This window comes from Pteropus vampyrus, unplaced genomic scaffold (assembly GCF_000151845.1).
Source record: "Pteropus vampyrus isolate Shadow unplaced genomic scaffold, Pvam_2.0 Scaffold134, whole genome shotgun sequence".
In the NCBI taxonomy this organism is placed as follows: Eukaryota; Metazoa; Chordata; class Mammalia; order Chiroptera; family Pteropodidae; genus Pteropus; species Pteropus vampyrus.
In genome coordinates, this window is record NW_011888915.1 from 229,546 (window position 1) to 244,744 (window position 15,199).

Consider the following 15,199-nt stretch of genomic DNA (forward strand, 5'->3'; position numbering starts at 1 on the left):
TTGGAGATGTGTTCACCACTTTACTTTGGGCTTCCATATAAAATGCCAGAAGAGATTATTTATATTGGCATCAATGCCCTGATAAAAACAGGTCATTCGACATAAACGCTTATTTTGTAAACACCTACATCACTGTTTCTAACTTAGTTTTTTTAAATCTAGCACTTGAATTTCTTCTACATATTTCTCTTCCCATTACAACACCGACATGTCACTTTTAGTTTATTACCTGTTTAATTTATTTAAATATATCAAATTAATTTCTAATGATATATGCCTTTAATTTAAAACACTTTTTAAAAAAAGATTCGTTGAGGCTCAATAAAACTATTTTAGAAAAAAAATTTGGAAATCTTTTACATGATCTTAATGCTAAACAAATTAATTAGTTAAATCTAAAATAAAAAATTCTAAGTGGCTATAAGGGGTATATCTCACATAGCCTCTATATGAATGTCTAAACATAATTGGAGCATTTAAACAAAATTCCAAACAAAATTGTAAGACTTTTCTGATTATATCTAGAAGATCATAGAAAAATAAAATATGCATTACTTACCTATTAAAGTGGATATATTTCTATTGGGAAAATATATTTAACCATTTCCATTTAATATTTTACAGTACTTTTATAGTACTTTATCCCATCCAGTAAGAAACATACAAATAGTTAATTTAAGGATATTAGTCGAGAAGCCAAAGAAGTAACATAAAATCTCTAACAAAGACAGAGTAGCGATTGCTTTCTATAGCATACATGGTGGATGTAGTAACTTCTAAGGACTCTGAGCGCCGCTGTTCACCTACTAGGAGAGAGACCCAGCCAGCGCTCAATTCGGATTCTCTGGGTTCCAACTACACAAAGCTTCACAGTTCCTACAAACCAGCTCAGGGGCTGCAGCGACACTCACTCCAGAATTTAAGGTGCTCAGGCTACAGCGACTCCCTGCATCCAGAGAAAGAAAAAGGAACCGGTCAAAACATACAACGTGCCCAGAGAGGACTTTGCGAGGATTCCGTGACCAAACAATGGCCGCTCAAAGGAAGCGGTCCGACCGCAGCCCACTGATTCTGCTCTGCCTTTTCGCCGCTGTGCTATGGGAAGCCGATGCTCGGCAGATCCGCTACTCGGTTCCTGAGGAGCTGGACAAAGGCTCCTTCGTGGGCAACATCTCCAAGGATCTTGGGCTGGAGCCCCGGGAACTAACGGAGCGCGGAGTCCGCATCGTCTCCAGAGGTAGGACGCAGCTTTTTGCTCTGAATCCGCGAAGTGGCAGCTTGGTCACCGCGGGCAGGATAGATCGGGAGGAGCTCTGCGCTCACAGCGCTAGGTGCCTGGTGAATTTTAACATTCTTGTGGAAGATAGGGTGAAACTTTTCGGGATAGAAATAGAAGTAACTGATATCAACGATAATGCCCCAAAATTCCAAGCGGAAAACCTAGACCTAAAAATTAATGAAAACGTCTCCCCAGGAATGAGTTTTCCTCTCCCGGAAGCTGTTGATCCGGATGTGGGCGTGAACTCCCTACAGAGCTACCAGCTCAGCCCCAATAGGCACTTCTCCCTAGCAGTTCAGAGCCGTGCCGGTGGCATCAAGTACCCGGAGCTGGTGCTGGAGCACGCCCTGGATCGAGAGGAAGAGGTGCAGCACCACCTGGTCCTCACTGCCTACGACGGGGGTGACCCTATCCGCTCTGGCACTGTCCTCATCAGTGTAACTGTCTTTGATACAAATGACAACGCACCGGTGTTCACATTGCCCGAATACCGAGTGAGTGTTCCAGAAAACTTGCCTGTGGGCACACAGCTGCTGACAGTCACTGCCACCGACAGGGATGAAGGAGCCAATGGAGAAGTGACATATTCATTCCGAAAATTACCTGATACGCAATTGTTGACATTCCAACTAAACAAAAATACTGGAGAAATAAAAATATCAGAAAATCTAGATTATGAAGAAACAGGTTTTTATGAAATAGAAATACAAGCGGAAGACGGAGGAGCATATCTTGCAACTGCAAAAGTGTTGATTACAGTAGAAGATGTAAATGACAACAGTCCAGAGGTGACCCTCACATCTCTGTTCAGTCCCTTGAAGGAAGACTCACCTCTGGGGACTGTTATAGCCCTTTTAAATGTGCATGATCTCGACTCTGGGCAGAATGGACATGTCACCTGTTCTATATTGGGGGATCTACCATTTAAGTTAGAGAAGTCCATTGATAGTTATTATAGATTGGTGACACACAGGGCCCTCGACAGGGAACAGGTGTCCTCTTACAATATTACTGTAACAGCCACAGATGGAGGAAGTCCACCCCTATCAACGGAGACTAGCTTCACCCTGCAAGTAGCAGATATCAATGACAACCCACCCACCTTCTCTCACATATCCTACTTTACCTACATCCCAGAGAACAACCCCAGAGGTGCCTCCATCTTCTCTGTGACCGCACTAGACCCAGACAGCAAAGAGAATGCTCGGGTTATTTATTCCCTAGCTGAAGACACTATCCAGGGGGCACCTTTGTCCTCCTACATTTCCATCAACTCTGACACAGGAATCCTGTATGCACTTCAGTCCTTCGACTATGAGCAGTTTCGTGATCTGCAGATGCAGGTGATTGCCACTGACAATGGGGACCCACCACTCAGCAGCAACGTGTCATTGAGTCTGTTTGTGCTGGACCAGAATGACAACACACCAGAGATCCTGTACCCTACCTTCCCCACTGACGGTTCCACCGGTGTGGAACTGGCACCCCGCTCTGCAGAGCCTGGCTACCTGGTGACTAAGGTGGTGGCAGTGGACAAAGACTCAGGCCAAAATGCCTGGCTGTCCTACCGCCTGCTGAAGGCCAGCGAGCCAGGGCTCTTCACGGTGGGGCTGCACACGGGTGAGGTGCGCACGGCGCGGGCCCTGCTGGACAGAGACGCCCTCAAGCAGAGCCTGGTGGTGGCTGTCCAGGACCATGGCCAGCCCCCTCTCTCGGCCACTGTCACACTCACCGTGGCAGTGGCCGACAGCATCCCAGAGGTTCTGGCTGATCTGGGCAGTCTCGAGCGCTCTGCCAACCCTGATGACTCCAGCCTCACTCTATACCTGGTGGTGGCAGTTGCCGCGGTCTCTTGTGTCTTCCTCGCCTTTGTCATTGTGCTGCTGGCGCTCAGACTGAGGCACTGGCACACGTCACGCCTGCTCCAGGCTTCTGGAGGCAGATTGGCCAGCGTGCCCACCTCGCACTTTGTGGGTGTGGACGGGGTGCAGGCGTTCCTGCAGACCTATTCCCACGAAGTGTCCCTCACTGCGGACTCTCGGAAGAGTCACCTGATCTTCTCGCAGCCCAACTATGCGGACACGCTCATCAGCCATGAGAGTTGTGAGAAAAAGGATCCTTTGTCTCTGTTAGATGACTCAAAGTTTCCTGTAGACGATACTCCTTTGGTTCCAGTGAGTTCTATTTTTATTCCTTTCCTTTCATTTAAAAAAAATTATGATTGATTTAGCTTTTAGGTTTGTAGCACCGTGAAAATTTTTATCTTTATTCTTTCACTTTTTCCTTTGTTTTGATGACATTTGCTTCTTGCTAAAACATTGAAGAGTAGAACTTGTTGGTTATTAAGGCTGATATGTTTTTACTTTCTAGTAAATATTTACATAATGGCAATGAAGGCCTATTATCATATTAGCTTTACAGAGCCTTACATTTTTATAGCTTCGTGTGCTCTTCTGTTGGCTACATGATGAAATCCTAGCTCTCGTTTTGAAGGTAGTTCTGATAAGAATAGGTAGATGTCAGAAACAAATGCATTAGCTTTGCTGAAAATACAACTCAAACACAAGGCCACTCAATGTTGTTCTTGCCCAGGAAGACAATACACCTCTGTGGTTAAATTATACTTGTAGTGACATTTATAGTTGAATAGACTTCCAAAGAGATTTAAAGTTTTCATCAATATTCTATAACAATTCATAACAATGTGTGCTTAAATTTTTCCAAGTATAATCATACTTGGTAACACTGCAGAATCCTTTTTGCCTGTGAATCTAATTTTATACTCTTATGTGGAAGACATAGCATTTTAATTTGATTTTACTTAGTGGGTTTGTAGAGAACCTATAGAAAGTTAAATTAAGCAAATTTTGTGTTCTGCTTCCTCTCTGTTATTTTTGTTAAATTCTCCAATCTCTGAGGCTGAAAAAAAAATGGGTTGGGGAAACAAATTTATACATGTTCCCAAGAACAGGAGCAAAAGATGTGTGTCCAGAGTATTTCAGTGGCTCCTTAATGTAGAAAAAAGAAAATCCACCTGAAACTCCAAAAACTCTGAAATTAAGAGTCAAAATAAACTTAAAGTCAAGAAAGAAATGTCATTTCTGCAGGAGACCCAAATATAAGTGGAGAAGTACACAAAACTATTCTAAACATATTATCAGAAGAGTTACTGGAGAACCCATTCAGGTTACTGAAGACAGCGATTTATTTGGTTTGATCTCTTACTTTTAATTTATATATAATTAATTTACATAGAATATATAATTCTCTTCTAAACTAATATTAGCGTAAAGTCAAAGAGTGTCCTAATATGTCTCAGAATATTATGAGAACATTTTTTTCATGTCATTCGATGTTTGTTCAATGATAGGTCTGTAGAAGGAGGACGTACCATTTAGGGTCGTAGTTATTTACTTTTAAATCACTGAAACTGTCGTTTAAAATTTCTGTCTACAAGACTCGGAATTATTATGCATACATCTCAAATAATTTTTATTTTGAAAAAAATGCAGTTTTTGTTTTTTAAAAAACTACTCTTTTAACATGATAGCTATTGTAAGCAAGTTTTTAAAGTGTAATTATTTAAAAGCAGCACAGGGACTTCGGATGATTATAATCAATATGGCAATGGTTGCATTCTAACCCCTAAATATGAGGGGGGGGGATGGATTGATACTTTCTCTCCAAATATAAGCTAATGTTGAAGACAAAACAGTTTTTCGCTTATCTTCAGTACTTCCCTTTGTGGATCATACTCTTAAAAGGAACAACAATGATTGCCTCTGAGTGGAAGAACCGGATAGCAGTGAGCCATGGGATAGAGACCTACTTTTCACTCTATATTCTTTTGTGCCTTTTTGACTTTTGAAAGAAATACTTTAATGTATTCAAAATCTAGGTAAAAATTTTAAACATGAAAATATATAGTTTTGACAATGGGAAAAACATGTTTCATGATGAAAACGAAATCACTGAGGAATAAGATTCAAATATTTTAGCTGTTATCATTTTGCATTCAAAGAGACATTTCCTGAAATTGAGAAAAACTAGACTGCGGTTCCACACAGAGCCTCTGGGCGCCGCTGTAGGCCAGTGCAGGGCAAGCGCTGACGCTTGGGATTCCTCAGCCTCTAGCCAGGGATTCCTGCGCAGCCAACACTTAGAGAAGGAAACCCCCTTACACACTAGGGCTCCCGGCTGCACAGACTCTCCCTAGAGTCTGGGGGGTTCGCCTGTCCTGGGCCATATGCTCTTCCAGTGCGATAGTGTGCACTCCCCAACCGAAAAGCCTGGACGCAGCGAGAACTAGAGCGCGCAATGGGAGGGAGCTGCACTCAGAGACGCCCAGCCCGCCGGCCGCAGGTACTGTTTCCCTTCCTTCTTCCTTTGTTCTACCGCGCGCTCTGCGAGCCGATCCGCTACTCGATTCCGGAGGAGCTGGCCCAGGGCTCGGTGGTGGGGAACCTCGCCAAGGATCTAGGGCTCGGTGTCCTGGAGGTGTCGGCTCGGAAGCTGCGTGTTAGCGCGGAGAAGCTGCTTTTCAAAGTAGACGCGGAGAGCGGGGATTTACTCGTGAAGGACAGAATAGACCGTGAGCAGATTTGCAAAGAGAGAAGAATATGTGAGTTGCAGTTGGAAGCCGTGGTGGAAAATCCTTTAAACATTTTTCATATAATTGTGGTTGTTGAGGATATTAATGACCATGCTCCCCAATTCGATAAAGATGAAATAAACTTAGAAATCAGCGAATCTGTCAGCCCAGGAGTGGGAACAATTCTTGACTTTGCGAAAGATCCTGATATTAGTATGAATTCACTAAGCAAATACCAACTAAGTCCTAACGAATATTTCTCATTGGTGGTGAAAGACAATCCCGACGGTGGCAAATACCCAGAATTAGTCCTGAAGAAGACCTTGGACCGAGAAACGCAGAGCGCTCATTACTTGGTCCTGACAGCCTTAGATGGTGGGGTTCCGCCACGAAGTGGCACAGCTCAGATCCGAATCCTGGTGGTGGATGCCAACGATAACCCCCCAGTGTTCAGCCAAGACGTGTACAGGGCCAGCCTTGGTGAAGACTCGCCTCCAGGCACCTCAGTGCTGATGGTGAGCGCCAGTGACAAAGACGAAGGCTTCAACGCTGAAATCACCTACTCCTTTTTTGGTGTGGATGATAAAGTTCAGCACGTATTCTCTCTGGATTCCACTACAGGAAGCATTATAACTCAACAACCCTTGGATTTTGAAGATGTAGAAAGATACACCGTGGATGTAGAAGCAAAGGACAGAGGATCTCTCTCTGCACGGTGTAAAGTAATTATAGAAATTCTAGACGAAAACGACAACAACCCAGAAATAACCATTACTTCACTCTCTGATGAGATTTTGGAGGATTCCCATCCAGGAATGGTTGTGGCTCTCTTCAAAACACGGGACCGGGATTCCAGGGAAAATGGAGAAGTCACATGTAATTTAAGTAGATATGTTCCATTTCAGATTCATTCATCTTCTAATAATTATTACAAGTTAGTAACAGATGGAACCCTGGACCGGGAACAGACCCCGGAGTACAACATCACCATTACGGCCACCGACAAAGGCAAGCCACCCCTCTCCTCCAGCATTACCATCACCTTGCACATCACCGACGTCAACGACAACGCTCCGGTTTTCCAGCAGTCAGCCTACTTGGTCCACGTGCCAGAAAACAATCCGCCCGGTGCTTCCATAGCGCAGGTCAGCGCCTCCGACCCCGACCTGGGACCCAACGGCCACGTCTCCTACTCCATCGTGGCCAGCGACCTGGAGCCGCGGGCGCTGTCGTCCTACGTGTCCGTGAGCGCGCAGAGCGGCGTGCTGTTCGCGCAGCGCGCCTTCGACCACGAGCAGCTGCGCGCCTTCCAACTGACGCTGCAGGCCCGCGACCAGGGCTCGCCCGCGCTCAGCGCCAACGTGAGCCTGCGCGTGTTGGTGGGCGACCGCAACGACAACGCGCCTAGGGTGCTGTACCCGACGCTGGGGCCCGACGGCTCGGCGCTCTTCGACACGGTGCCGCGCGCCGCGCAGCCCGGCTACCTGGTCACCAAGGTGGTGGCGGTGGACGCGGACTCGGGACACAACGCCTGGCTGTCCTACCACGTGCTGCAGGCCAGCGAGCCCGGACTGTTCAGCTTGGGGCTGCGCACGGGAGAGGTGCGCACGGCGCGCGCTTTGGGCGACAGGGACGCTGCCCGCCAGCGCCTGCTGGTCGCTGTGCGCGATGGGGGACAGCCACCGCTCTCGGCCACCGCCACGCTGCTCCTGGTCTTCGCCGACAGCCTACAAGAGGCGCTACCGGATCTCAGCGACCGTCCTATGCCCTCTGATCCCCAAGCTGAGCTGCAGTTTTACCTGGTAGTGGCCTTGGCCTTGATCTCCGTGCTCTTTCTTCTCGCTGTGATTCTGGCCATTGCCCTGCGCTTGCGACGCTCTTCCAGCCCTGCCGCTGGGGGCTGCTTTGGGTCTGTTCTCTGCTCCAAGTCTGGACCCGAGATTCCCCCCAACTACAGTGAGGGAACGTTGCCTTATGCTTATAATTTGTGTGTGCCTGGCGATCAAACTAACCCCAAATTTAGTTTTCTCACATCTGTTGATCATTGTCCGTCCACACAAGATACTCTCAACAAAGATAGTTCTTCAGTGCTATTGGCTAGCATTCTAACTCCTAGTGTTGAAGCAGATAAGAAGGCTTTTAAACAGGTAAGTAGTTAAAAGAATGTTTTTTTATATTTCGTTGTGCCAATATGTACTAATATAGTGCTATTATTTCAAGATCCTGGGTTCAATCTCTTGATAAAGTTCCTAAAATAAATCTTGGTTAGACCTATGGATATCGCTGTTAAGACTAAAGTTTACAATACTAAATGCTTCTAATACTCAAATACATTTTAAGGTAAATATATAGAGAAATCTCCGGTGAAATTTCATGAAATTGAATGCCTTTTAATTAAGGATATGGAATACAGTTATATTTTTATATCGTGGCATTTTATATAACGGCCAGCCCTAATGCCATCCATATTTTCTCAAACGTTTCATTATTTTTCTCAGTAAAGAAACATAGGTAAGAATTATAGTCATGCATCTTATCTAATGATTTTGTTGGGACTGTGATATACCCACATCCACAAATGCTGTTCCTTCAGTCGGTAAAAATCACTAGAGACCTAATCTAACCTGCAAGTTTGCAGTTCCCACAGTATTTGAAAACTTAAAAAAAAAATTAAGCAAAACCTCTTAATAATCCTTTCCAAAAGTACTCTTTAACATCACATTATATATCTATCGTCTGCGATTTTAAGCTTTACATATATCGTACGTGCGATTCTCAAAGAGGTGAGTGTATTCATTAACTTCTGGAACAGGCTCATTATTAGTTGGGGTTTCTTACTAGTTGCAATAATAAGATTGGACTCTAGGCGCCGCTGTTCACCAACCAGGGAATGGGAGGCCGCGCGCTACAGAGTCCCTCCCTTCCCCATCTCTATAACACAAAGCAGAGTGAGATGGATACCCAAAGATTCTGATGCTGGAAACTTAATGTACGGACTTCTCTTCGCTCTCTAATATATTTTGGATGCAGTCGGCCCGGGACTTCGTAGATACATAAGCTGAGTCAGAAAAAACCGGCTCAAGAAACCGCGGATTTATCAGCTCAGCCACAGCCATGGCGAATCAGCTACTACGCCTGGACCGCAGAGGGCTGGTCCTACTGTACATTTTCCTAGGGACGCTGCGGGAGTCTGGGGCCCGGCATATCCAATACTTGGTGCCCGAAGAGACAGACAAAGGCTTCTTCGTGGGCAATATTTCCAAGGACCTGGGGCTGGAGCCCTGGGAGCTAGCGGAGCGCCGCGTCCGCATTGTCTCCAGAGGAAAGACGCCGCTTTTCGCTCTGAATCCGCGAAGCGGCAGCTTGGTTACCGCGGGCAGGATAGACCGGGAGGAGCTCTGTGAGACGATGTCCTCATGTATTTTAAATATAGAGATACTCGTAGAAGATACCCTGAAGATTTACGGAGTGGAAGTGGAAATAATGGATATTAATGATAACGCCCCCAGCTTTCGGGAGGAGGAAGTGGAGATAAAAGTTAGTGAGCACGCAACTCCGGGATCGCGATTTCCCCTTCCCAACGCTAGGGACCCAGATGTAGGAATCAACTCACTCCAGCGCTACCAGCTCAACTCTAATAGTTACTTTTCCTTGCAAGTGCGAGGCAGAACCGATGGGGCCAAAAATCCAGAGCTAGTGCTGGAGGGGAGCCTGGACCGGGAGAAAGAGGCTGCTCACCTCCTCTTTCTCACAGCCTTAGATGGAGGAGATCCCATCCGCCAGGGCACGGTTCCCATTCGCGTGGTGGTCCTCGACATAAATGACCATATTCCAAAATTTACGCAGTCTGTATATAGAGTGAGTGTTCCTGAGAACCTCAGCTCTGGAACTCGGGTGCTAGTGGTCAACGCAACTGATCCAGATGAGGGAATCAATGGGGAAGTGGTGTATTCATTCCGGGATGTGGAAAGCAGAGCTTCTGAAATATTCCAGTTGGATTCTCAAACTGGAGAAGTGTTAATACAGGGGCCTCTGGATTTTGAGAAATATAGATTCTATGAGATGGAAATTCAAGGCCAAGATGGTGGAGGTCTCTCCACCACTGCCAAGATGTTGATCACAGTTGTGGATGTAAATGATAATGCTCCAGAGATAACGATCACATCTTCTACTAACTCAGTGCTGGAAAACTCTCCTCCAGGTACAGTAATTGCTCTTCTGAATGTGCAAGACCAAGACTCTGGAGAAAATGGTCAAGTCTCTTGTTTTATTCCTAACAATCTGCCCTTTAATTTGGAAAAGACTTATGGATATTATTACAAGTTGATGACAAACAGAGTGCTGGACAGAGAGCACATCCAGAGCTACAATATAACATTGACAGCCACAGATCAGGGACGTCCACCCTTGTCTACAAAAACTCACATTTCACTGGACGTTGCAGATGACAATGATAACGCGCCCACTTTTGCTCACTCCTCTTATTCAGCCTACATTCTTGAAAATAACGCCAGAGGAGCCTCCTTCTTCTCAGTGACTGCACTTGACCGGGACAGCGAAGAGAATGCCAGGGTCACTTACTCCCTGGTTGAAGACACCGCACAGGGAGCACCCCTGTCCTCCTACATCTCTATCAACTCGGATACCGGGATCCTGTATGCCCTGCACTCCTTTGACTATGAGCAGTTCCGTGACCTGCAGCTACAAGTGATGGCACGTGACAGCGGGGATCCTCCACTCAGCAGCAACGTGTCGCTGAGCATATTTGTGCTGGACCAGAACGACAACACACCAGAGATCCTGTACCCTACTCTCCCCACTGATGGTTCCACCGGTGTGGAGCTGGCGCCCCGCTCTGCAGAGCCCGGATACCTGGTGACTAAGGTGGTGGCAGTGGACAGAGACTCGGGCCAGAACGCCTGGCTGTCCTACCGCCTGCTCAAGGCCAGCGAGCCAGGGCTCTTCACGGTGGGGCTGCACACAGGAGAGGTGCACACAGTGCGGGCCCTGCTGGACAGAGACGCCCTCAAGCAGAGCCTGGTGGTGGCTGTCCAGGACCATGGCCAGCCCCCTCTCTCGGCCACTGTCACACTCACCGTGGCTGTAGCCGACAGCATCCCAGAGCTCCTAGCTGATCTGGGCAGCCTGGAGTCTCCCACCAACCCCAATGACTCGAGTCTTACTCTGTACCTGGTAGTAGCGGTAGCTGCGGTCTCCTGTGTCTTCCTCGCCTTTGTCATCGTGCTGCTAGCGCTCAGACTGAGGCGCTGGCACACGTCACGCCTGCTCCAGGCTTCTAGAGGCGGATTGGCAAGCGTGCCCACCTCGCACTTTGTGGGCGTGGACAGAGTACAGGCGTTCCTGAAGACCTATTCCCACGAAGTGTCTCTCACGGCGGATTCACGGAAGAGTCATCTGATCTTCCCACAGCCCAACTACGCGGACACGCTCATCAGCCACGAGAGCTGTGAGAAAAGCGAGCCTCTCTTGATAGTTGAAGATTCACTTACCGGTGTAGTCAAGTGTGAACCTACGAGTAATCAGGTGAGATTTTGTTCCTGCGTCCCAATTACTAGTGTATCTGCACAAGTCTATTAAGTGGCGTTTTTGGAGAGACTGTTATAAAAACTTTTGGGGGTCAGCATATGCAGTTCATACAGACTTAGAGCAATACATGTGAGTTTGTGTACTTTACCTTTCATCGAATTACCATCATTTTTCAGAAAAGTTTTGTGAAAGTCATTTTTTAAAGTTCTGGTATATTTTCTTTTGATTCCAAAGGTCCAGTTTAGCTATCATGACTTGCTTTTCAGTAAGTTGAATTTTAGTAATATTTTTCTATCATCAGTGTCTGTGGCTATCAATGTAAACTGGTTATGATTCACAAACACTTTTTATTTATTCCCCTGTTTCAACTTTGCATCGCCTCCACTGGTTTAATTATATTCTGCCATTATTTGTTTGACTTCTAATGCTCAAATTTGAGTCTGTTGATTCAATAACATACTCTCTAGCTCATCTTTCAATTTATATACACACACTCACACGCATGTCCATGTTTACACATGTAAGCTTTTCTCTGAGCACAAAATAATTCTATTTTGATATTTGATGGCTGGTAATATGTTTAGATCCTGTTGATTATTTTGACTTTGTCTCATTTATTTATCCCACTGAAACAGAAATGTTGACTGCCTTTTAATTACTAGACTCCCTTAGGAGAGGAAAGGTAGGACACTCCTTGTTTCTTAAGTTCTAGGCATCTTTTCTATTTCTAGAGTTAAATCATTAGGTTGTTCTGAAGAAATAACTGAATTGGTGAACTAGTGATATTTTCTTTTATTCTTTTACTTGTACTTTAGTGTCTATGTTGAAGAGTTTTTAATGTAGTAAAGTCACAGAAATAACTTAATTTTGATCCAGTGCTTATTAAAAAGTTATTTTCAAATCTGTTAAACATGTTCACATTTTTCAGATTTATTCATATAGAATAGCCTGTTAATATAAGAGATGGAGTGGGTATATAGACTATATAAGAAACTGATTTAGCTGGCATGCCTCTAGATAATTTTGTTTGTTTTCAATATGCCTATGAGTCATGGATTACTTCTTTATTTCCTTCGTAAACTCATTTTGTATTATATCTAAGTATACTTGTTTCTTATATTCAGAACCAACTCATTATTGAAACCCCAAGTTACCTAGTACTGCATGTGTTATCTGAAGCAATGTCTTGGAAAGTCAAGTGAGGAAAGGAGACTTATCTAGGGGATTTGATCACAGGAATCATCTCCATAATCAATTTAGCCCAATACTCTCACACCACTTCTAGATATTTGGCTCAAATTACTTACATAGTTATGTTCCTTTTCAAATTTTCCTTCTCGTTTAAGAATTGACCTTAATGTGATTAACTATAAATTGAATGTCTGATGTTTAGAGGAAAAGAATTTCAACTGTAGGAGAGGGAAGTTTTATAATAGATGCATAACTTTGTCTTGAAGTCAAGAAAAATGTTAGTATGTTTTGAGCATATCGGGGTAGAATTATGCTTATGGAAATCCAAACTGAGAAAAAAAGATTGAATACATTTTACTTGAACTTGAAATTAGATGAATAAAAAGCATATGAGGTATTTGCTGAGAGAGGGAGGTGTTTTATATTTTTAAAAACACAGTTTAAACTAGTTAGAAGCTGGAAACCAAGATCTTGGAAAATAAAAAAGAAAGATTGGCTTTGAAACTTGATATTAAGAAGGTTATTTTGAAGTAGTGATAAGGCTCTGTTAAGGTGTAACATATAGTCCAGTTAAATAAAATGATAAAAATAAAACACTCTCACATTTCATGTCATTAAATTTCTATGGTAACCCACTAGGGTATGCTTTTATGTGCTGTTTATGATGAAAGTGTAAAACTTATTCCCTTTTATAAGTCTTTTATAAATAACAAGAATGGCATTGACCATTCTTGTCCTGAGTATACCCTAGATAGCTTTGAGCTCTCCTCCAGTTTCCTCTGATAAATGAAAGAGGGAAATTATCTGTATACAAGATCGAAGCTAATACTGGGTGTCAAAATCTCCCCATACCACTTGGTGGGGCTATTTTCCCACGTGGTCTTTGTTCTAAGTGGTGAGAAGACTGCTTTGTTCTTCCAGTAACTGCATTGCCTCATTAGAAAAAGACACTTCTCTCATTACTGGATTAATGGCTCTTCTATAGGGCCCCATCTCTAAGGAAACTTCTTTGATAGTAAACACTGGAAAACAGACACATCTAAAACTCATAAACTGCCTGGGTCCCTATACAGCAGCCATATCTGTTGGAATACCGAATCACATCAATTGCAAGGCTTCTGACTGCAGTTTTCTAAATAAACTCCGAGCGCCGCTGTTGGCCAATGTGCTGCAAGAACCGGAGTCCAGGATCCACTAGGGTGATTTTCTGCGCAGTCACAAAAGCAAGTCTGAAAGGCAAGTGGCCCGGACGGACCACTGCTCTGGCAAATCTGATTCTGGAATGCTGATTGGGATGCCTTCAAACTGGGAGCTTTGAGTTTTCTACGTGGTGGATATTCTAAACACAAACTATACAGAAAGCATCTTCTCTTAACGTCGGAGGTCGCAGCGGCGCAGAGAAGGATGGGAAATAGGGCGAAGCAGAGCAGCAGTACCCAGCGGCGGCAAGTACTCTTTCCTTTCCTGCTGCCTTTGTTCTGCGGGACGCTCTCAGAGCAGATCCGCTACTCCATTCCCGAAGAAATGGCCAGGGGCTCTGTGGTGGGGAACCTCGCTGAGGACCTGGGGCTGCATGTACGAGATTTATTGACTCGCAATCTCAGAGTTAGTGCAGAGAAGCAATACTTTACCATAAACACAAAGAACGGGAACTTACTTGTGAGTGACAGAATAGATCGGGAGTCGCTCTGCCCGCCAAACCCTCTGTGTGTCCTGCCTTTAGAGATTGTAGCAGAGAACCCTCTAAATGTTTTTCACATAAACGTGGTGATAGAAGATATAAATGACAATCCACCTCATTTTCCCCAAAATAGCATTGTTTTACAAATCAATGAATTTGCAATTCCAGGAACTCGGTTTGGCCTGGAATCCGCTATAGATGCAGACGTAGGGGCTAACTCTCTCCAGAGTTACCAACTCAGCTATAATGAGCACTTCTCTCTGATGATGAAGGATAAGACTGAAGGCAAGAACGCTCCAGAATTAGTGTTGGAGAAGTCCCTGGACCGGGAACGACAGAGCTCCCATCTCCTGCTCCTGACAGCGGTGGATGGGGGTGATCCAGTCCGAACTGGCACTACTCAAATCAGTATTGAGGTCACTGACGCAAATGATAACCCCCCAGTGTTTAGTCAGGATGTATACAAAGTTAGCCTGCGTGAGAATTTGCCCTCAGGCACTTCTGTGCTAAAGGTGACAGCCACAGACCAGGATGAGGGCATCAATGCAGAGATCACCTATTCCTTCAGAACACTAGGAGATGTTGGAAATATGTTTATGCTAGACAGTCAGAGTGGAGAGATTAAATCCAAAGCCCTTATAGACTTTGAAATCAGAAGCAGTTATACCATGAGCATAGAAGCCAAAGACAGTGGAGGCATGGCCACTGAATGTAAAATTGTACTAGAAATTCTAGATGAGAATGACAACGCCCCAGAAGTGGTTTTCACTTCCGTGTCTAGTTCCATAACCGAAGATGCAGAGCTCGGAACCGCGATTGCTTTGTTCAAAATACATGATAAAGATTCAGGAGAAAACGGGGAGGTCACGTGCCTCATAAAAGAGAAAGTTCCCTTTAAAATTCAATCTTC

The 15,199-nt window shown here is 44.8% G+C and overlaps 1 protein-coding gene across 18 annotated transcripts in view; it reads left to right on the forward strand.

The window, feature by feature from the left end:
• The window catches only part of LOC105297071 (protocadherin gamma-C4), a 159,371-nt gene that overhangs the window by 78,945 nt on the left and 65,227 nt on the right, over positions 1 to 15,199 (forward strand). The window contains exon 1 of one of the 18 annotated variants that reach the window (XM_023534857.1): positions 774 to 3,453. The exons of 14 other annotated variants lie outside the window; for them this stretch is intronic. In XM_023534857.1, the coding sequence (XP_023390625.1) occupies positions 1,030 to 3,453 (2,424 nt within the window). In that variant the 5' untranslated portion in view covers positions 774 to 1,029. 3 more of the 18 variants (XM_023534868.1, XM_011367416.2, XM_023534855.1) reach the window with 3 other exon arrangements.